Consider the following 21,068-nt stretch of genomic DNA (forward strand, 5'->3'; position numbering starts at 1 on the left):
AAAGCAGCTAAATTGTAAAAAATAAAATAAAAATAATAATGATATAAAAAAAAAAAAAAAAAACTTAACGTCTTTTTGAGCCTGGATCACCAGTACCCCAAACCCATCGAATCCTTGCACTTTGTCCATACATGTGCTCGTATTGATGATTCAATATGAATTCCACTACGATCCAGCAATTAATCACAAAAAATATCACGCCGGCCATCCAAAGCTGTAAAAATGTATTTTGTCCCAGGAATTCTAATTGATAGGCAAAATTCAACCATAGCCCTTGTCCAGCAGCCCACGCGATCAATAGCACAAGTCCCTTCCACTGAAAGTTGATTTTCGACGAAGGCAAAACTAATGGGAATAAACAAATATACCACATAAAGTACTACATAGGAATAAGTTAATAAGTCAAGAGAGACATGCAGAAATGATATATATATATAATAATGAATCGCTTACTTGGGATGTGATGACCTTGTTAAATGTAACAAATAGAAATGTTTGCACAAAACACGCAAAAAAGATGTCTTTTCCAAATGCAACACCAATCAACACCACCAGTGCTAGTTGAGGTACAAATGCTAACAAACCCATCCATGGGCTGGTATTCTCCATACCCAAGTACATTTGATAAAACCAAATCGAAAAATTGTGGCGATGATCCTCTCTAGTGACATGATACAGGTAGGTATTATGCATGAATTCGTTTCCGTATCTATACAAGAAAATAAAAAGCAAAATGGTGTTACATATGTATATGCTTGCTCTCTTTTTGTTTGGGCTGGACTTACTGTTGATACATGAGGCCTGTGAGAACGAAGAAAACAGTTGCACTCGCTACACCAAATACAATACGTAATGGGGAGAAAAATTGGATGATTGCTCGCACAGTCTTCTTGAAGCTGTCTTCATCTTCCCGGCTATCCAACAAGTGCAGTAATCTGAATCTCACATATTGATATTTACGTAAAATAAGCGGATATGATTCGAAAGGATCGCCGTAATTCTCGTCCAACAAAACCAATAAAGGAACGGCATAGATGACTGGATAGATTTTGAAATGCACAGATAATCCAAACAAGGCACATCCCCAAAGAAAGTGACGTCGAGTGAGTATAAGGTACAATGTGCCTAAGACCATGACACCTAATAGAGATTCAGCATTTCCACGAGTCGAGATATTCGCCACCATGGGGTTCAGTAAGTAGAGGGCGTCATATTTCAGGGCACTTTTGGAAGGCATGCCTCTTAGTACTAAGATACGATGGATCAAATACCCCACCAGTAAGTCGGCAGCGGCAAATAGACATTTACCAAAGGATTTGAATAGATACACGTTGGGAGTCAAGATCATGGCTAAAATCGGTGTGTATCTGTATGTCTCGCGCAAATAAGGTGATTTTCCTTGTGTGATGTAGCGTGCGGCGTCTGTAAATACAACATAATCAATATCCGTGTATTTCACTGTGAAATAAGCGTCTTGAAATTCGCCATAAATTAACAAGATCAATCGAAGTAAAAAAGCTGCAATCAAGAGTTTCTTAAAAGTGAACAAGGATGAGAGTTTGTTCATTGCATCTCTACAAATGGTCTTTTTAATTTAGCCTCTACCCCTTCCATGTCTTTCAACATTGACTAATGTTTTAAATACCTTTTTTTTTGTGGAATCAACAGAAAATAAAACAGAGAGAGAGAGAGAGATAAGGGTATCGCTACTTTAAAGTTTTCTTAAAGGCACGCCTTTTAATGCTGATTTTTAAAAAAAAAAGCACAAGTTACTGCTTTCTCGATGAATTGAAGACCATTATATCAACTCAGTTTATCTTATCAAAAAGGTGAGCGTATTCACGGTTTTGACACTTCATAATGATGGCCGTCTGTAATCTTTCTAAACCCCGTGTGATTGGATTTGATCATAAAGGATAAAGAGCTTTCTTACTTTCATAAAAGCATAGCTTGCTACCTATGAAGCTCACAAACTTCTTTTAACTAATGATTATGTTGAATCCAATCCTCAGTCTGTTCCCAAAGCCCATGGCCATTCTGCATAACCAGCATTTATAAATCCCTGTGTTCGGTAATCACATCAAATCCATTTTTTTTTTTTTTTTTTTTTTTTTTTTTTTGCACATTTTGCTCGAAATATAGATATACTTTTATATATGTGTGCGTGTGCGTGGGGGAGGGTGCCTCTATCAGGATCTTCTCCATACCTTTTTCAATAATTATGACTGAAATAAGCTATAATAACATTTGATCCACATGATTGTTTTACAGCAGAGATTGCGAAAATTAGCTCATGTTTTCTCGTCTTTGTACCTCTGAATCCAGTTATAGCCCTTCAAAAACGCATCCTTATCCTTAGTATTCGCCCTGTTCAAAATCCAGATCGTCCAGTTTGCCAACGTCTGAAGTCATGCCACTTTCAGTAACAGTGGTTGAAGAAGTTACTTTTTGTAGAGACTGATACAAAGCTCTTTAATTTTATAATTGTGTTCCATGTCAAGGTTGACCAGTTCATGAATGGACTGTTGGAAAAACAAGCAAAAATGTAGTGCACCTTGAAAAAAATGGCTAGTGCCGGAGTGTTTATTATGAACCGGACCCGCTGAAAAAAAAAAAGATTACACCCCCCACACACTATTGTTTTTTTTTGTTTTTTGCTTTATATTTTATTTTTTGTTCATAATGGCTGCTATTCTTGAGAAGATTGCTAAACTTGCTATTCCTGCCGGTCTTGCTATCGGTGGTATTCAAACAGCCATGTATGATGGTAAGTGAAGAGATGAATTGAGTTGAAATCAAGTTTTGACGTTTTTATCGGGGGGTTTTTTCATATAGTCCAGGGTGGTCATCGTGCAGTTATTTTCGATCGTATTCAGGGTGTGAAAGCCTCTTCCATGGGTGAAGGTACCCATTTCTTAGTCCCCTGGCTTCAACGTGCCGTCATTTTTGACGTGCGTACCAAGCCTCGTAACATTTCCACCACCACTGGTTCCAAAGATATGCAAATGGTTTCCTTGACCTTGCGTGTCTTGCATCGTCCCGAACTCAAGAACTTGTCCGTCATCTATCAAAACTTGGGTGAAGATTATGATGAAAGAGTCTTGCCTTCTATTGGTAACGAAGTCCTCAAGTCCATCGTTGCTCAATTTGATGCTTCTGAGTTAATTACTCAACGTGAAGTTGTATCTGCAAAGGTCCGTGAGGAATTATATAAGCGTGCCAGAGAGTTCAACATTGCCTTGGAGGATGTTTCTATTGTAAGTTTTTTTTTTTTTTTTTACTATTAACAAATAACGGAAATTTTAAAAAAACCTTCTCTTTATAGACCCACATGACTTTTGGTAGAGAATTCACCAACGCTGTCGAACAAAAGCAAATTGCTCAACAAGAAGCTGAAACTGCTAAATTCGTCGTCGAACGTGCAGAACAAGAAAAGTTGGCCAACATCATTCGTGCTGAGGGTGACTCTCAAGCTGCTGAAATGATCTCCACAGCTCTTGCCAAGGCCGGTGATGGTTTCATCGCATTCAGAAAGATTGAAGCCTCTAAGCAAATCGCAACAACATTATCTCAAACCAAGAACGTCACCTACTTGCCCAGTAACAAGAACGGTTCCGGATCCAACATGCTCCTCAACATTGGTTCTGCTTAAAAAGACACTCACACATATCAACAAACACATTGTAGTAATAAAAAAAATGGAAAAAGTTATACATATTATATAAATTAGATGTCTTTATTATTGTGATTATTAAGCGAAGGTATGTTTGGTAGTAGTTTAGAGTCCAATCCAACTCTTCAAACGGGCAAAAATACCAGGACAAACGCATCTTTCTTCTTTAGGGACATCTTCTAATGCTTGTTCGATATGTTGACCACAGCCTGTTTGTCTTTGTATTAGTATTTTTTTACAGTGTCCCGTTCATCATTATCGAATAACTTACCAGCCCAAGTAGGCTTCTTACAGGTATCACAGGTAGTACGTTCACACATTTGATTGAATTTTATGAAATATTTGAATTATATGAAGAAAAAAAAAATTGTTCCATAAACAGCACTCATTATAAATTGATCGACGGACTTCAAAAATGACGAAAATATACGCGTCTTCTCTCTTTTCATTGGTGCAACCTTGAGCACACACACTTTTTTTAATTGTACTTCCATGCAAGGGCAAATAACAGTATAGGCCACAGCTTTACTTGTATTATGGAATATCAGTCCTATATGCAATGTGAATGATGAAAAAAAAGTTTGTTTTCCCATGGCTGGACCGTAAATAACAAGCATAATTCATGTCAAGTGTTAACCTGCGTACCAGAAAGAGAAACAAGTGAATTATAAAAACAGAGCTTTAACAACTTGCTCATAGAGTTTTTTTCTTTGGCACATCTGTGTGTGCCTGTCCAAACAGGTTGATGTGTGTTGTACAGTTGATTAAATAAATTATGTCGTCCTGTCTGAACAAAATGTCCCCCAATCAGAATTAAATTCCGCCCTCACAGGAACAAAATGTCATCCAATCAGAAATAGTTTTCGCTGCTGTAGGAATAAAATGTCGCCTCTTGGGTTTTTCTAAGGAAGCTTTTGATTTATCTTTTTCTTATAATGTCTATTGTAGCCTTACGAGATGAAGACCTCTTTTTTTTTATGAAGATGAACAAAACAGTATTTATAATGAGCACGGTCAATTAACGTATGATCCTATGGAAGATGTCATGTCAACTATCGACGATCCCAATATTGTTCTTGAAACTTTGGTTAATCATTCTTCTTATATGAAGAATAAGCCATTGGAAAAACAACCAACTGAAAACAAAAAGTCAACTACTTCAAAGCCAGTGAAAGTTGCCCCAAAGAGGACAAATGCAGACTATACAGTGCCATCAATTGGTCACTTTTTGGAAACATTTTTAAATTTCAATTGGCCACTTTTTTGAAGATCATTTGATCACTTTTCAGAACTTCAGTTGGTCACCGTTTTTAGCCTCAGTTGGTCACTTAATAAATTTACAGTCGTTCCAACACCAGGGAGACGAGAATCCTGTGACATTGTCGTATATCCTTTTATAAATGTCTTCCATGTAAAAACGTTTGGTACACACCGATCACAGAGTAACGTGGATACCACAGCGAATATAGTGTTTCCTGGTGCTAGTTTTTCTTCTTTATTGCAACTATGCAAGGAAAAAAAAATACAATTTCATCAGTATTTAGTTTATATATAAAGATGGAAATGGCAGTGTTGTCGATGAGTATGGCAGGCCGAAAACCATGTATGACATTGTTGACGAAGGCAGTATACTCTTGGAACAATGTTCTAATTTGGAGTTTTAACAAAGCTCACGGTTTTTTTTATTCTGTTATTTCAATGATCAAGCTAAGGGAATCGAAGAGACAAGGAATGGTATACTTTTTTTTGTGCCTGAAACTGTCAATAGTCACCTTGGTGTCATTAGTGATGAGGTTCATATAAGTATGCGATCTGATGGCAGTTTTAACGAGCGTAAGCCTGAAGGACGGCTTGCTTGACTGATTGATTTGCCTTAGTAATCGCAGGTGCTAAAAGATTGGCCAGCTTTTGGAGTTCGTGGTTTAAAGAATTGTTGCCGATGATGGTAATGAAGGTAGTATCATCGGAGAATTGAGTAGAAATCGATTGAAAAATATGGTGTACAGCAGTTCCCTCTGCCTTCAATTCGCTGCATAACGAGGATATAGTGCATTTTTCTAAACGAGGGTTTCCACCTATTACATTGATTGCGACTGTTTGGAAGAGCTTGGATGCAGTACGGTAATCCGCATTGTCATTGCCATTATCCCATTCTGCGAGAGTATAGATAGTATATGGTCTAGTCACCAAATTATCTACTGTCTCGTTGCTTGCTCGACAAAGAAAGTAGGTTGATTGCTGGTGAAAGCGAGTTCGCAGTTGGCGTAATTGGTAGATTAAATCATAGGAAGCAATGGATGCTGCGTTGTTGTCTTGAGCAATTTCAGCTGCTTCTTTCCAAGCCGATTCCTTGACGAAGATGGTGGTAGTTTTTGCTTTGGAACTGTCTTTCAGGTCAAAGGACATGACGCTTGGTCCGACTTCTGGGTCGAAAGGGCCATCTAAACGCAGACTTGAAGTGATTAATGCATTAAACGTTTTTGTTCCAATTACAAGTTTCGTGCCACCCGCATCCATTATTGTTGTGGGGTATACGTTTTTGTATTTTGCGCCTTCGGGAGGAATTGAGGTACACATTGATCCCCCATTTTTTGTTCGAAATGATTCTCGATGAGCATCCAAAGTTCTTCTTCGACCAAACACCTCGACACAATTCACAAGCAGCGCTTTCCCAGTAGATTCATTTAATAAGATCGATCCTGCCAAAGCTCGGCTACAAGCATACCTCATACTTTTGTGGATTGACCAATCTTGGTTTAAAAACATAGCCATATCATTTGTAAGTTCAATATAGGTGCAATTCATGATGTGTTGTCGCAAATAAAGTGGTCCAGTACTGATGGCACTGTGAAGGGATATAGGTGCTGTCTGGATCGTTTTTGCCCCTTCAAATGCGCTTTGTTTCGGAACTAAGGGGTACACTTTCATTCTGTCATTTTTGAAAGCATGTAGATTTTTCTCGTGTGTAAGTGCATTGTATTCGACATCACCATCGTTGATCAATGCAATAGGCTGTAAATCATACGTGTCCATGATGGTTAGCAGACGTTTCTTTTCGCGATTGTCCCAATCTGCTGCTTGACAAGCATTCAGGAACGCGTTGTTGTAGTCACGTTTATTCATCATAGTCAAATCCTCAGCAGAAAAGTCCGGCACAGGAATATGTAATTTTGGTATGATGACGTTGTGATTTGCTTCGAACTCTTCTTCACTGAATATTCCCTCTTCGTTACTGTCAGTGTCGTGCAATAGTAAATGACCTATTAAAAATAAAGGCTGTAAGTGATCATTGGGCTGTTGTTGCTATCGGGACACGTAAGTGAGCTTACTAAACGAAATGGCCTTTATAACTTTGCAATTTTTGTTTCGTACGTGTTTAGACAACCCGCTTAAAGTCTCAAATGAGCGACTGTGGTCACAAAGGCATCGGAAGTGGCCATTGTAACGGATGAGGCAAAGCTCGGTGTTGTCATAACAAGTTGCAAACGCACGATCGACATGTTTTTCTTTTCTGTGAGCATCCAGTTTATGTTCACTGGTGAACGTTTTACTGCATTGGGGACAATTAGAAACAGCCATGGCGAACTAAAACAATAAAAAATTAAATAGGACTTTTGGACTTCGCATGAATGAAAAAAAAAAGTCCAAGAGTCCACAAAAAAAAAATGAGAGAGTCTATAGCCAATCAGAAAGCCCAATTCTTGGACTCTTGGACTCTTGGACTCTTGGACTCTTTCCGCCTTAACGAAAAAAAAGAGTCCAAGAGTCCACAAAAAAAAATGAGCCAATCAGAAAGCCCAATTCTTGGACTCTTGGACTCTTGGACTCTTTCCGCCTTAACGAAAAAAAAGAGTCCAAGAGTCCACAAAAAAAAATGAGCCAATCAGAAAGCCCAATTCTTGGACTCTTGGACTCTTGGACTCTTGGACTCTTGGACTCTTGGACTCTTTCCGCCTTAACGAAAAAAAAAAGTTATCTTAGAGGGCACTCAAGCTAGCAAAATTTATGTTGTTTTTGAGTAGTTTCTAAAAAAAATCTTTTAAATAAGAGTGGGAAACTTATGTAACGTCAAACACACAGAATGGTCAAAAGATTGACCGTATCCGTGACGGTGACGGTATGGTCAAAAATTGGCCGTGGCCGTGACGGAGACGGAATCATCAAAAATTGACCAGATCCGTCACGGATACGGTCAATTTATAAACTTGCTCCGTCCAGGATACAGAATGAGCGAAAATTGACCAGATCCGTCACGGATACGGTCATTTTTCAAAAATTCCCGTCCAGGATACAGAATAGCCAAAAATTGACCAGATCCGTCACGGATACGGCCAAAATCGTTGTTAGCCTTCACCGTAATTTTGCGGTGCCTTCTTATAGATCAGCACTGAATAGTCTTACCAGTTGTATTTTACTATACTCCTTTTAAGACACAGATAACTGATTCGTCGTAGCATTTCTCTTTTATATCTTTATATTTTATTTTATCTTAGTTGACAACTTATAGTCTGGTGCTCACTTTTTAAGAACTTTTATCTTACTCTTTATCTTCATTTCACGTTACCGCTTTTCACTTAAACAAGCCAATATTTTTTTTTTTTTAAAAAAAAAGCATCTTTTAAAAAAAGAATTATTATATGGATATTACTTTATTTCGTTGCATGTAAAGAATTCAAGTACATATGTAAAATAAAGATAATAAGAAACAAGTGTTTATAACATAATTACAATGCTTACACCATAAGCACTGTCCAAATAAAGTTGACAATCACCCCAAAGGTACAACAAATGCTCATTTTATTAAGTTTGTCAATGAGCTCCTTACTAATATGGATGAGGATGAATCTTTAAAGGGCAGTTATTTCGTGACAGATAGTGCTAGTATCTATAAGTCGAAACCGATGATTCGAAAAATCTAAGCTAGAGGTTATAGAGTAATGTATCTCCCCCCTCCCCTTACTCGCCTGAACTAAATCCTATTGAACAGTTCTGGGCCTTAGTGAAAGGAAAAATGAAGCACCATCGCTTGATGAAAGAAGAGACATTATCTTCTATAACTGACGACGCATGTAATGACGTTCGTTTTAGTGATGTCTATGGCTTTTGTCTTCATTCCAAATGTTAAATTATAAATTGCTATAAACAAACTCCATTCTAAGCCTTTCATTGAATAAATATCGTTTTCACCAGATCCAAGTATTACCCGTACCCCTGCTGACGTTATGGCTGACCATTTTCAAGGTATCTTTGCCGGGCAACTAACTGATTTTTAACTACCACTTTATTTTCTCCTTACCCATTACAAGAAACCCCACAGAAACGAGTTGACTGATTCGGACGACATAATTTATTGGATCAACTGTACGACCTCAAAATCAGGGCAAAGTCCCGTCTGAAACCGGAGAGTTGATTGGCTTGAGATTGAATTTTATAGGATTTACTGAAATCTGGTTGGGTAAAAATACACCAGCCATGAGAAGAGTGCCCAAAAAGAAAATGCAGCCCTGAGTTGTGTCCGGTAATAATAAGAGCTGGTTTACTGGGAAGTTCATCATTATGGAAAGGTACGAGTAAAAAAAAAAGTTCACGTTATGCGCTCATTTGTCACTAAGTAGATCTTTCAATAGTGGACAGAATAACACGCCAGACGCAGCGTCCGAGCCTACATTAGAAAGAACCGACAGTGATGAGCTTCTTTCCGAAGAAACTCCTACTGACATTAAGGTATTGACTTCTGAACCGAGTAAAGAGGGGGACCTTTTCATTTTTACTGATAAATTACTTGTCTCATTCTTTAACTAGCTTATTGAAGCACGCACAGCAATATTACTTCGAAACGCCCATGCTTACGCTACTCAAAATGAGCCCATGATGTGGATTCTCGAAAATATGTTTCGACCTTTAACCATTCGAGATTACGAAGTAAATGCTTTTTCTTTAGACTTGACAAGCAGAGAACTAAATGCTTTTGCTGTGATAGGAATATCAATTATTATATTTATCGGGTGGAATCAAACCTCCCTGGGAGCGAAAAAGAAAAGATGTAATGCTCCGAACTCAAGGGGAAGGCTATTTTTCTCAACCTGTGAAATCACCAAACACAATTCCCGAAACACCTACACCTCCTGTCAGTGCAAGTCAATATATACCTCATGTACAAAATCCTAGCACTGACAAGATGTATATCATAACACCTCGTACTAGAATACTTACCGTAACCAAAGAACACGCTATGGTGTTCATGATTGATTTAAGCTCAAGTTTGGCCACAATTGAAACAGGAACCGGAAAAGTTATGATCGGTGGTGCGTATGACGTGTAAGTTATCTCTCTATGTTTTCAAAGTTCGGGGAAAACACCATTTTTTATTTATTGATTAAATTAGTTTCTGAGTAGACTCGAAAATATCATTCATGGATTGGTGCGTCCGTTTTCATTTAATGTATCAGAATCTTCACCGCCGATTATTGTAGGTTGAATTCTATTTTTATCACTATTCAAAGAAATTAAACTAAAATCAAGTATAGATAGAGCATGAAATTCGAATTACTGTGATTGCAGAGTGTTCTCAGTTTGGATCCAACATGAATGTGATACCCATCTTAGCCGAATACCCCACCATGCGTGTATTGATGCAAAATATACACGTTTCTATTAATAACGTATCCACTATATTACGAACCCTCAACGATCAAATCAATACCTTCAAAAAAGACCTTGGAAAATTCAGAAAAAGACTCACCATCAAAAGATTAAAGATGGGTTACGAATTGGATGTACGAGACGATCATGCTCAGACCGTAGAGGAGAGCGCCGAATCTAATTTTTCTTCTTCGTTGGATTCGCCGACAAAAACAAATACGCGGAATAATTCCATTGTATCTTTAAAAGGAAGTAGTAGTAACTCAAAATCTACAACAATTACTGCTACTAATACCGCTACTAGTTCGACAGTCCCACAGGATCGTCGTCACTCGAGAAATAAATCGATTACTTCCAAGCATCAACAAACTAAAAAAATGGATGCTTCTACTACAACTAAAAAAGCACATCATCATTACGGCCACCACAGACATTCTTCCTCTTCCACTACAACAATGGGGACTCTGACACCAATGAAACGTTCACCCGCAAAAGATAAAAAGGATGTATGGGGTGTGGGAAAAACCGGTAGTACACTTTCATATATATTACGTGCTGGATTGTTTGCCTTAAACTTGAGCTCAAAAGAGGGGCAACCCTCACTTATCTTGATTACGGATGGTGTTGTTAAATCAACAATTCAAGACGAATCAGTCATCCGTCAATTAACGGCTGAGCACGTTTCATGTAGTGTTGTTCAGATTGGACAAGAAAAAGGGTTTTCCCCTGGCCTTAATTTTGGGTTTGTGCCTGACAACGAAATTCTGGAATTTCTGACGACAGCCACAAACGGTGAATTCATGTTTGCAGAAAACTGTCCTCCCATCTTGCCAAACTCAGATGATAATCTCTTTTCGGACGCACCCAATATATACCATCATCGACTACTCTTAAAGGAGATCAATCTGGATAAAGTCAACATGAAAAAAAAGATGAACAAGGAAAGTAGCCCTACCAACGGAGGTCAGGCTAACGAAACAGAGAATGCTCCAGCCACCGTCATCGTCGATATTGCAAACGTTAATGCAAGGCCACACCATGAGCATCGTAGATTTCCTTGGGATCCCATCGCTCAGCCCATCGTGGAAGATATTGGTATCTGTAAATACAAGGAATACTTTTTACCTACCGAGTGCTGGCATTTTATGCGAGCAAGACTACGTCAAGGGTTTTTGCTGCATTCGGTTGCACTGATTGATGAAACAAAAGTGGGTGGTATGAAAACAAGTTCAAATGGAAAATTTGCGGGACAAACTCTCGATGAAGATTCTACGGCCAATAGTTTTCATAAAAAAGAAAGTGTAGTCATTGTCTTTGTCTTGCATTGGAAACCTAGCATCACGGTAGAGTACCGTATCAAATCTTTATGGACTTCCTCATTGCGAAATTACCTCAAAACACTCTCTTTAAATCAGGAGCGCTTGATCAAAATACCAGAAGAGCCTCATGTATTGGATGATGACAACATTTTTAGCTGCATGAGGGCCTCGCGAGCGCAAATTATCATTAAATCAACCGCTTCTTTCACCCATTTGTTGAGCAATTGGGATCAGTTTCAAAGAAGAAATCAGATGATGGCCTTGCAAGGTGCAAAATCAACTGTGGATCTGACAGGCTCGCCTGGCTTTATAAAGGTTGGTAAAATGAAGAAACTTCTAGAACGGCTATTTGAAACAGATAGCATGTTGAAAGGATTAATCCAATTCAACTTTTCTGATAAAATGAACACCTCGGCCGAATCCAAAACACATAAATTCACAGATACGGGTGACTTTCCGACACAATCCAATTACATTCAGAAATTTAGCACTTACTGGGAAAGATTGGAAAAATCAGAACTTCGTGTTTTCAACATGTGTTGGTATGATGAACAATCGTTTAATTTGATTATTGGATCTTGTATGACACCATGCATTATAAAAAACTATCGACTGGACGGTGATCATACAATAGGGACAGAAATAGATGAAGTTCAGATTGCTATGAACCATCTCTATGCCAAATTAGAACAATGGTCCACCTTCATGAGTGACGATCAGCAAGTCTATATCAAAATTATCAATATTGGAGAAACTGTGAGTTCTTCCAAATTGAACCCGATGGATAGCAAAAAACCTTCCACCACCGGTAGAAAGCAAGTGGTACCACAATTTTGTGAGCTGAGAATAGTACGTGAAACCGAAAAGTTACTCTGTATTAAACTCATGTTCTTTAATATCGATCTTCGACATCGATATCATCTGACAGAAGAGCTTCAGACCTTGCTTAGTATAAGATCTCAGCAACAAACTCTGGCATCTTTACAAGTGAAGCACCCGGCTGGAAATAATATTTTTGACGAGGAAGAACAAGCTTCATGTTCATCGTTCATGACTCTGGCAAAGCGCCCATTGTCAAGTTTACTGATGAGAGATGGTGTACATTTCTTACCGAACGCAACTGATTTAGAGAACGGGAAATCACTGGGTATTTTGCAAGGGAACAACGATAATATTAAATCGTTATGGTATATCAATCCTGCACTCATATTGACGGGCGAATTTATTGTTCGAAATTATCTTTTACAATACACCTGGCATTGGGATGTGCGGGATATCACTAAGGAGGAACATCATGCGCACAACAATCGATACTTAATGCCTATTTTAAATTTAGCGTTTGAACAGTTTGCAGTTGCTCGTTTAGAACAGGTTTGTTTCCATTACGAATTGTTTCTCTATTCTTTGTTCTAAAATCCGTACATTGTAGAAATGGAGTCTGATCTCCTTTAGCAAATCTTTCGCTCATTTTTACAAGGAATTTTTTTGCACAGAAAGCAATTCCGTACTCTCTGTCCAGTATTTTATCTGGAAAGACCTCCCCTCAAAAAGAGTAACAACAGAGCTTTGGTTAGAGCCACTTCTTGCAGATGAATCAGCTTCCAGATTTTATGAGAGTGCTAAAGGAGATGTATTTGGAAAGGACAAACAAATTGTGTCACAGTTAATCACTTTTGATATTATGCACGGATTTGGGCAAAACCATTCTAGGTTTATTAAAGATGCCTTGTCGACCCCGATGGAGATCGAAGATGAATCTAGAGGTACTATCAAGTTGATGCAAAGAGCTTCTCTCTTTAACTTGTCATCAGTGCTCAGACTGGGTTCGTTTCTGTTTGCATTGTATCCCTGTCCCAACTACAATCGTCACTTTCACCCTGAAGGAAATGATTCTGTGGTGATTGATCAGCAACAAAAAGCTGCGGCTGCTGCTACTGCTGCGGCTGCTGCAACGAATTCCATGTCTTCAACGCTTGTACCCGAAAGTCATGATTCAGGTGGCTACGTACGTCGAAGAAATGGCGGTGCCTCTACAAATCATTTGAGTGGTGCTGTTAACAGCAGTGCTACATCGCGTGTAAGAGTCGTTCCCAAATTCAGTCCTTCCGCCTCTCCTCAAGTGGCAAGAACACCTTTAATATGGAATAATGATAAAAGCAGTAATGCATGTACTTGTCCTAGACCAGACGAACTCATCTGTGCAGAAAAAGATTCGATATCCAAATTACGTCCTGTACTTCGCGACATTGCACTTCTACATTATTATGTTGAAATATCCTTGTCTTCTGTCACAGATCGTAACATGTCTTTAGACAAAACTCCTGTTGATGAATTTTGGTCGTCTGTTGTAAAAGAGCTCCTTCATAGAAAAGAAGTAGGTGCATCCCGTAGTACACTTCACGTAGCTCAGAATTTTAGAGACTTGCGCTGCTTTATCAAGATTTTTGATCCATCGGTATTTGTAGTGCTTCTGATCCCACGGTTGGATGCCATTGTAAAAGGTCTTTACACAATGGATAGTGCTCATTTGACCCCTAATGACTTCTTTGACCGCATGGGACTAATGATGTTTGAATGTCATCGACAAGATTCGGTCAACAATCACAATGCAGTGCTGAATTTTGATCAAATAGAGGTACGTCCGATTGACCCGCTGTCATCCAAAGAGTGGTTAGAAAGCTTGCGATCCACTTTAAGGCCTGACTTATCAAGAGGATATTTTTCAAACACACGTATGAATGAACCACTGTCGGATAGAACGCTCCGGCTGATGCAGGATGTATCCCATGTGTATTCTCGAAGTTTTGTAAAATCTATTTTTACGTGTCTGCTCCACGGACGCGCCATTGATTCAGAAGATTTTGAAAAGGTGCTAGAAATCTGTGATGAATCGAACTTGGATATTGACCTGACGGGTTATCTAAACGTACAAACATTGTTAAAACGAAGATCAAGAACAAGCGACGAAGAACTTGCGTCTGCAAATCAACGGTTTATTTCTGTTCTTGGACATTATTTTGAGCCGGTCATTATATCAAACACAAAGTGGACAAACATGTATTGCTATCGCCCACCCTTTGCAAAAGTAGGACAAAAATTAGGTCTATCTCTTTCTTCGGGTGAAAAACCAAGTAATTTGGCAGATGTGGTGGTATGTGCGCAGAATCCATTGTTTGTGCGTCTCGATTGTACTTTACGTAAACCAAAAGAAGATGGCACGGGATTTATCGAGACAACGTTTCCTTTAAAAAGCTTACCGGTACTTTATGAAGGCGAAACAGAAGATGGCAAGACTTATAATTTTGAACCAGAATCTATCGGTACCAAATTTTCACCTGTAGATTCGGCAGATGGTACTACCGCTACACTTCATCTGGTATGTATGACACTTCCTCAGTCTGAATATGATTTGCCAAATGCCTTATTTTCGCACAAGTCTTCATGTCCTGCTGAAAATGCTGTCCCTCACCAAGCGTAAGACTTTTAATAATACATCGATTTTTATCATAAAAAACTAAACGTAGTTATTCCTATATAGCTCATTTTTAGATGCAGACAAAACGCATCGAGCCAGACTACCTTCTTTAAGTCAAGACAAACAGGATGCGCTTGTTGAAACAGAAGCTCGATTGACGTGGTTGTTTACCGAAGAAATCATGCACGGTCTCCTTCGATCTGGACCCATTACACAAAATGTAATTCGATATATCGAAGCGCAATTGAAAAAGAAAAACCCTTTTGTTGATTTCCCTACGACTATGTTCATCCCGCTGGCTTTTGTCAAGAGCCAAAAGGAGAGCCGACGAATGTTCTTTGAGGAGCTTGAAAAGCATAATAATAGCCCTTACCGTTTAGTGCGTGTCGGCGATTGTTTTTACGCAAGCGATAATGGAACAAATTCCAATTTAGTGCTGCAACATGATTTGTTAGAAGAAGATGATGATGAATCCTTATTTGATGGAGAAGGTCTCAATATCACGACTGATAATAATCGAAAAAAGCCTGTAGTGGATGGTGAGCAAGGTAGCGATGAATTTTGTCATGGGCTTGGTATCAGTATTTTGGAGCCTGAAACACCCGAAAATGAAGATGAAATCACCACTGAGCCAACTCACCCCCAATTATACTGGTTACTACTGATACCCCAGGCACAAAACGTACAAATTTATTTTTATTCAAAAATGCAACAGTCTGTAAACAGATCTGAAATTATTCGTGTTACCAAATCTATGGTAAATGAAGTAATGGAGCGTACAAATAAAATGTCACTTCTCCAATCTTTACATGATACAAGAAGATGCAGGTAAACTTATGTTCATGTTTTGTAGCGAGACTGAGTGCTGATAATTTATTTTAGTAAATATCTGTTGGCTCCCACAGAAGACGAGAAGCCTGCTTCGTCATCTGGCGATGAATCAAGCGAAGATGATGATACATTTGTAGCTGCTGGATCCGGTAACAATTTGGTAGAGATTCTCTCTACATCAGGTGAAGAAGCAACATTTTCACCTCCCAAGAAATTCTTACCTGGTCAATTCAGTTGCGAAATTGTGTTCACCAAGCGTTTCCCTCTCCACTGGAGACTATCTCCCAACTCTGCCTTTAGCAAACTAATGACAGATACATTACCCCCATTTTTGGTTAAAAACAAACCTGGTATGTTTGTTATCTCCCACGAAGATTCAGTGGTTTATTGCTTTTTGAGCGAAGTGAGTACAATAGTTCACAGTTCAACATTATCCGATATTATGAACCAGTCTTTCCTCGGTACAACAATCAACAACAACGATACCGAAGATGCATATTATACGTCTCATCCAGAATCGCCGTATGGTGCTTCTTCCCTTGTCACTGAAAATAACGAAGTCCTTGGCACCTCTCATTCGCGTATTCGTCATGCATCTCATATATACAACAAACATTCGCCCCAAGGAAGTATTACGAGTGAACGCCAGCAATTCAGTCCTAAAAATAGCCCTAGTTTTACAGAAGCAGGTGTATCTACATCATCACCCGCTACGGGTAAGAGACATGGTGGCCGGCAATATGAAGGTCGAGAGCTTGTTTTGGAAGTCTATGGTGTCGAGTCAAATAGTTACATTGTAGATGGCCTGGTTGAGATGATTGATTCACGAATTACTTCTGAAATCACTCTGAAAGAAGTTCAGCAATTTCTTATTCGTAACCCGAGCTCCAAGTTATCTCGTGCCGATATTGAATTTATTTTGCCTGTAGAAAAAGAACCGTTATTGCAAAAACAGTTATGTATCCCATCTTTAGTTGAAAACACGGTCCAATTTTTGAAGATATTCCGCAAAAACATTATATCAGGGTCTTCTCTCCATGCCATTCACTCAAATTATTTGCCGTCTGTACTGAAAAAGCAACATGATATGCGTTACAGTAGTTATGGCAACAGCGATTTTAATGGTCGTTTGATGGGCGAAAATGTCAATAAGCTTTTATCTGAGGAATGGTCGTGTTTGGATTTATGCTTTTATTATAATTACTTGAATCGGGCTCCAGGCATGTATTTGCCGTTTGAACAAAAAATAGGTGAAGGTGTAGCGGGTATATGTCTGTCTATAATTAATGATAATGATCTTGCTTATAGCCGAATCACTTCAAACTGCCCATCTGGAATTCCTTTCAACGAGAATAGTGAGTTCAATTTAAATGACCTTACTTCCTGCTTGAATTCGGATTTTGAACAAACGGACAATGATGAGAAGTTAAGAATATGTATTGATATTTGGTCCCACTGCAAGCTTGAAGTAGAACATATATACCAATATATCTACAAATCATTTAGACAAAGCATCTGTGACTACATTGTCGAAAATGCTGTTTCGTTCATACCTAGACAAGTGGTACACGATAGTGGGAACAGCTATCAGGAGGATTTCAAATCGGTGGCTTCTCTACTCATGTTTGCACTTCAAAAGGCTTCTGAATGGGAAAGCTCAACCGTAAAGCAAATATCTCGATCTATTACTTTGACGCCTTGGTACTTTGATGGTATTGTGCAGCAGTTAAAATGTGACCTCATTGATATACATTCATCACTGGAACCGACAATAGCAAGGGCAAAACTATCGTCTTCTTTAAATGATTTTATGTCAAGCGATAATTCAACCTTACCTAATGATTACAAGTTATATTATCCTGGGAATGAAAGTTTTAATGTAGAATCAAACCAGAACACTAAATCAAGCAGCCCATCCTTCTCAACTTCAAACAGAAAATTCTCCTTCACCAAAATCGAGCCTACTTTGAAGCAAGGAAAAATCAGAAAGAAAGTTGATGAAGTCCCTATATTCAATCATGAAAATTATAGATACATGATTATTAGTGGATTACCCGAGCTTTATAACAAATATGTTTTATCCAACCCACGAAAAGGCAGCACTGAAACAACAGACAACGGTTCTAGATTAAACAACCGTACTGTTTTTAACGGTGTGAACTCGATTATCGAAGAAGATCCCATGATGTATCTCAAAGCTGATGGATTGAAGCGAGAAGATACAGGAAGTCTTCACAGTCGTCAAGAGTCTTTGGCTTCCAGCATATCCAAGATATTTCCAAGTTACTTGTCTAAAGCAAAAGGGATTGACTACAAAGAGGTATCGCATCAGCATAGTTTTATTATATTTACGTTAGATTCTTCCCGTCTATCTATATATGCTTACAATTGTTCTGACAACTTTACCGAACATGTTTTCAATACCACGTTTAAAAACGTTGTTCAACAAGAGACAAGACATCTAGGTCTGAACAATATTCTCCACCAAAAGATTGGATTGTTTCATCACACTGAAAGCATGTCTAAAATCTTGTCGCACAACAATAATATTTCTTATGCCAGTGTCTCCTCAAACGTTGCTCCTATTCCCATGACGCCTTTACAGCATAGTGCATTAACTCAAGTCCAAAATACAAGCAATGCAAGAGTATCGCCTAGTGTGGTTAATACAATTGGGCGTCTTGTGCAGATAGATTCTTCATCCTCCATACCATCGATTGATAGTTTTACGAGCGATCGCAGAAAAGCAACTAACAACGGCAAAATTACTGTCGACTTAGAAATTCTTCGAAGTCTTGTAACAAACACATTTGAATATAATAACCGATTGAAATCGAGTACGTTAAATTTGCAGCGATTCATGAGCACAGATACTAGCAGTAGCTTTCAGCAGCAGCCCAATGTATTTGATACAGTAGATAACGCAAAGCTATGCAGAGTATTAAAATCCAATGCAGACACTGTTTATACTGCCGTTCGAGGAGCCGATGCTAACACTGTGCTTCGCGATGTTTATGCGCATTCAACGGCAGACAACAAAAATCAGTTTGACAACGATTATCTATTACGACACGGTGAACCCTACCTTGATATGTATTTGGCAAGATCAAAGCCGCTGGCAGCTCATGAAAAGGCGTTCAAAGTGTATACAAAATGGGCGGATCATTATTATGGCCCAGGAAATACAGAAACTACGGATGAGATGATGACTGTGGAAGAATTAAAACAAATTCTCAAGGCTTCTCGGCTACTTCATTTTTGTCGAACACCATTGATTTTCTCGGAATCAAACTCTTCAGTCTCGGACATGACATCGATTGCAGAAAGCGGAATTTTTGAGAAATTATTCAACAAACTGACTGTTCAAAAATCTGAGGAAATGACAGGATGGTATGAACAGTTATCCCGTGGATTTATGAGAGAGTACGCAAGTTACTTGGAAAGTATTGGTATGCATTTGATTGTTTATGGGCCTTCTAATGATCAACCGGATGAAGTCGAAGCATACTTATCTCATTTCACAATCACTGAAAACTATTCGGTTGAGTCTCCCGTTGTTTATTTACTGCAAGTATTTGAAGGTGGATCTATCATGTGTGAAGTAAGATTGACAGGAGCTTTTGTATCTGTTACATTATACACTTTACATCGCAGGTATGGTCGACTTCAATCTTCTCCCTATACACAAAGAAGAAAAGAAGTAGGTAGAGAGAATTTCCAAAGCTTTATGGGTGAATGTGACAAATTTAAGCAAAGAATTCACGTCAATTCTTTTGTATTTGATTTTCATTTGCGATATATCCAGCGAAGTTTAGATGACGTCGAAGCGTTGCCAAGCAACCTCAATTTATTAAGTATCATTAGAAATACTGTCTCTGTTTATGACCGACCTGCAATTTACTCAAGAAATCGAATTATCAATGGCATTTACGAATTCCCCGTGGAAGACTCTCTTAGCAACCTGTCATCGTGGATACTGGGATCCGGATTAAAATTGGAACTCAAGACTCTAAAAATGGATAAGGCGCCTGTGGCATGCTTTGTTTCATCGGATAATCCTACTTTTGAAAATAGACACTGCATGGAAAGCACACCGTTTAGATATACGCTTGTCATTTGTCCAGCAGAAAAAACTTCTAGTGGTAGATGGAGAGATAGTATCAGCGTGCATAGACAGGGGAGTTTCGATATGATGGGGTCAAACCCTACTCAAAAATTGGTTAGTCGGATTGTTGTAGGAGAAGAATATACAAGGAAAATATCTCTTCAATACTTTGTATTGGTTACTTACCGCGGAATGGATCGTTGTACTTCGTCAGAACACTGTCAAAAAGCATGGTCTGAAGTATTAAAGGAAAAACCTCAAAGGTATGCAAATTTCTTGGATGAAGTTTTGGCCCCCGAACAATTTACAATGAATGACGTATTTGAGTCTGCCAAGTTCAAAATAGATCAAATCATAGATAAGGTAAACGTGATTTTATAAATAACATCACACGGAGTGATCTAATATGTGTTATTTATAGGCCATTCAATTATTTCATCGTGAAGCGGATTGGAATAAACTGTACGAAATAGTTCGACCTAATTTAACAAAGGAGTTACCAGAAGATCTTGTACAATTGACCAGCCGATTCAATCCAGTTGATCTTGGAGTAGCAGATAACTCCTTTGATAAGTTCTTACAACTGAAGGGTCTCAACTGGAACGATGCTCTGGATAATTTAAAAACGTTTTATAAGATGACTTCAGGAGATATATATATTAAGGATACAAGGCACGTTTTGCTGTTCATTCCAAATGCTGCCTCGCCTACATTTTTCCACTTTATTTGCTCACCTGGTGAAAAGTGTAAGGTGACTATCAATACCAAAGAAGGTGGAAGACAAGGTCATGTTTTGCGTGATGATGAAAAGAACTATATCAGTCAATTAGCGACCAATTTATCCTATTATATTTGGAAACGTGTCCACTACTATTAATAGTCATTCCATGTGTTGAATAAACAAAAATAAAATCGAGAAATCAGCCAGCCCCGAGTCTTTAAAAGAATCACAATAAACTTCTGTTTAAAACCACAAAGCCAATTAAAATGAAAATAATAAATAAAAACGATTCGTGTATTTTT

The 21,068-nt window shown here is 38.5% G+C and overlaps 6 protein-coding genes across 6 annotated transcripts; 3 read left to right on the forward strand and 3 right to left on the reverse strand.

The window, feature by feature from the left end:
• Positions 1-64: 64 nt before the first annotated feature.
• On the reverse strand, positions 65-1,567 carry EV154DRAFT_566245 (PIG-M-domain-containing protein; the record flags this gene model as incomplete). The annotated part of the gene is made up of 3 exons (XM_051605942.1): positions 65-379; positions 454-709; positions 786-1,567. The coding sequence occupies 3 exons, from the start codon at positions 1,565-1,567 to the stop codon at positions 65-67; spliced, it is 1,353 nt and encodes a 450-aa protein (XP_051455033.1).
• Positions 1,568-2,668: 1,101 nt separating this feature from the next.
• On the forward strand, positions 2,669-3,721 carry EV154DRAFT_604695 (band 7 family-domain-containing protein). Its single transcript, XM_051607420.1, has 3 exons — positions 2,669-2,767; positions 2,836-3,257; positions 3,326-3,721. Exons 1-3 carry the CDS (start codon positions 2,683-2,685, stop codon positions 3,650-3,652), a joined length of 834 nt encoding a protein of 277 aa, XP_051455034.1. The 5' UTR covers positions 2,669-2,682; the 3' UTR covers positions 3,653-3,721.
• EV154DRAFT_604696 (uncharacterized protein) lies at positions 3,713-4,042 on the reverse strand. Its single transcript, XM_051607421.1, has 2 exons — positions 3,945-4,042; positions 3,713-3,882 (listed from the first exon to the last, which is right to left on the reverse strand). Exons 1-2 carry the CDS (start codon positions 3,991-3,993, stop codon positions 3,779-3,781), a joined length of 153 nt encoding a protein of 50 aa, XP_051455035.1. The 5' UTR covers positions 3,994-4,042; the 3' UTR covers positions 3,713-3,778.
• Positions 4,043-4,643: 601 nt separating this feature from the next.
• On the forward strand, positions 4,644-4,940 carry EV154DRAFT_425444 (uncharacterized protein; the record flags this gene model as incomplete). Its single annotated transcript, XM_051596245.1, has 1 exon — positions 4,644-4,940. A coding segment is annotated over one exon (297 nt), but the record flags the coding sequence as incomplete, so codon positions are not given.
• A 546-nt stretch (positions 4,941-5,486) lies between these two features.
• On the reverse strand, positions 5,487-7,301 carry EV154DRAFT_305975 (uncharacterized protein). The gene is made up of 2 exons (XM_051594884.1): positions 7,003-7,301; positions 5,487-6,933 (listed from the first exon to the last, which is right to left on the reverse strand). Exons 1-2 carry the CDS (start codon positions 7,250-7,252, stop codon positions 5,498-5,500), a joined length of 1,686 nt encoding a protein of 561 aa, XP_051455037.1. The 5' UTR covers positions 7,253-7,301; the 3' UTR covers positions 5,487-5,497.
• A 2,073-nt stretch (positions 7,302-9,374) lies between these two features.
• On the forward strand, positions 9,375-21,053 carry EV154DRAFT_447657 (uncharacterized protein). The gene is made up of 7 exons (XM_051597136.1): positions 9,375-9,991; positions 10,070-10,142; positions 10,201-13,005; positions 13,064-15,108; positions 15,173-15,937; positions 15,992-20,408; positions 20,467-21,053. Exons 1-7 carry the CDS (start codon positions 9,720-9,722, stop codon positions 20,920-20,922), a joined length of 10,833 nt encoding a protein of 3,610 aa, XP_051455038.1. The 5' UTR covers positions 9,375-9,719; the 3' UTR covers positions 20,923-21,053.
• Positions 21,054-21,068: the final 15 nt, after the last annotated feature.

Source organism: Mucor mucedo (genome assembly GCF_025094135.1).
Source record: "Mucor mucedo strain NRRL 3635 chromosome Unknown EV154scaffold_83, whole genome shotgun sequence".
NCBI lineage: Eukaryota > Fungi > Mucoromycota > Mucoromycetes > Mucorales > Mucoraceae > Mucor > Mucor mucedo.

What these genes read in the sequence shown, in the direction of transcription:
- EV154DRAFT_604695 (XM_051607420.1), top strand. Translation starts at nt 2,683, where the DNA reads ATGGCTGCTATTCTTGAGAAGATTGCTAAACTTGCTATTCCTGCCGGT. An exon ending in TCAAACAGCCATGTATGATG is followed by an intron (nt 2,768 to 2,835) that starts GTAAGTGAAGAG and finishes TTTTTCATATAG; the next exon opens with TCCAGGGTGGTCATCGTGCA. An exon ending in CCTTGGAGGATGTTTCTATT is followed by an intron (nt 3,258 to 3,325) that starts GTAAGTTTTTTT and finishes TTCTCTTTATAG; the next exon opens with ACCCACATGACTTTTGGTAG.
- EV154DRAFT_604696 (XM_051607421.1), bottom strand. Translation starts at nt 3,993, where the DNA reads ATGTGTGAACGTACTACCTGTGATACCTGTAAGAAGCCTACTTGGGCT. An exon ending in TAAGAAGCCTACTTGGGCTG is followed by an intron (nt 3,883 to 3,944) that starts GTAAGTTATTCG and finishes AAAGACAAACAG; the next exon opens with GCTGTGGTCAACATATCGAA.
- EV154DRAFT_305975 (XM_051594884.1), bottom strand. Translation starts at nt 7,252, where the DNA reads ATGGCTGTTTCTAATTGTCCCCAATGCAGTAAAACGTTCACCAGTGAA. An exon ending in TATAAAGGCCATTTCGTTTA is followed by an intron (nt 6,934 to 7,002) that starts GTAAGCTCACTT and finishes TATTTTTAATAG; the next exon opens with GTCATTTACTATTGCACGAC.
- EV154DRAFT_447657 (XM_051597136.1), top strand. Translation starts at nt 9,720, where the DNA reads ATGCTCCGAACTCAAGGGGAAGGCTATTTTTCTCAACCTGTGAAATCA. An exon ending in ATCGGTGGTGCGTATGACGT is followed by an intron (nt 9,992 to 10,069) that starts GTAAGTTATCTC and finishes GTTTCTGAGTAG; the next exon opens with ACTCGAAAATATCATTCATG. An exon ending in AATGCTGTCCCTCACCAAGC is followed by an intron (nt 15,109 to 15,172) that starts GTAAGACTTTTA and finishes ATTCCTATATAG; the next exon opens with CTCATTTTTAGATGCAGACA.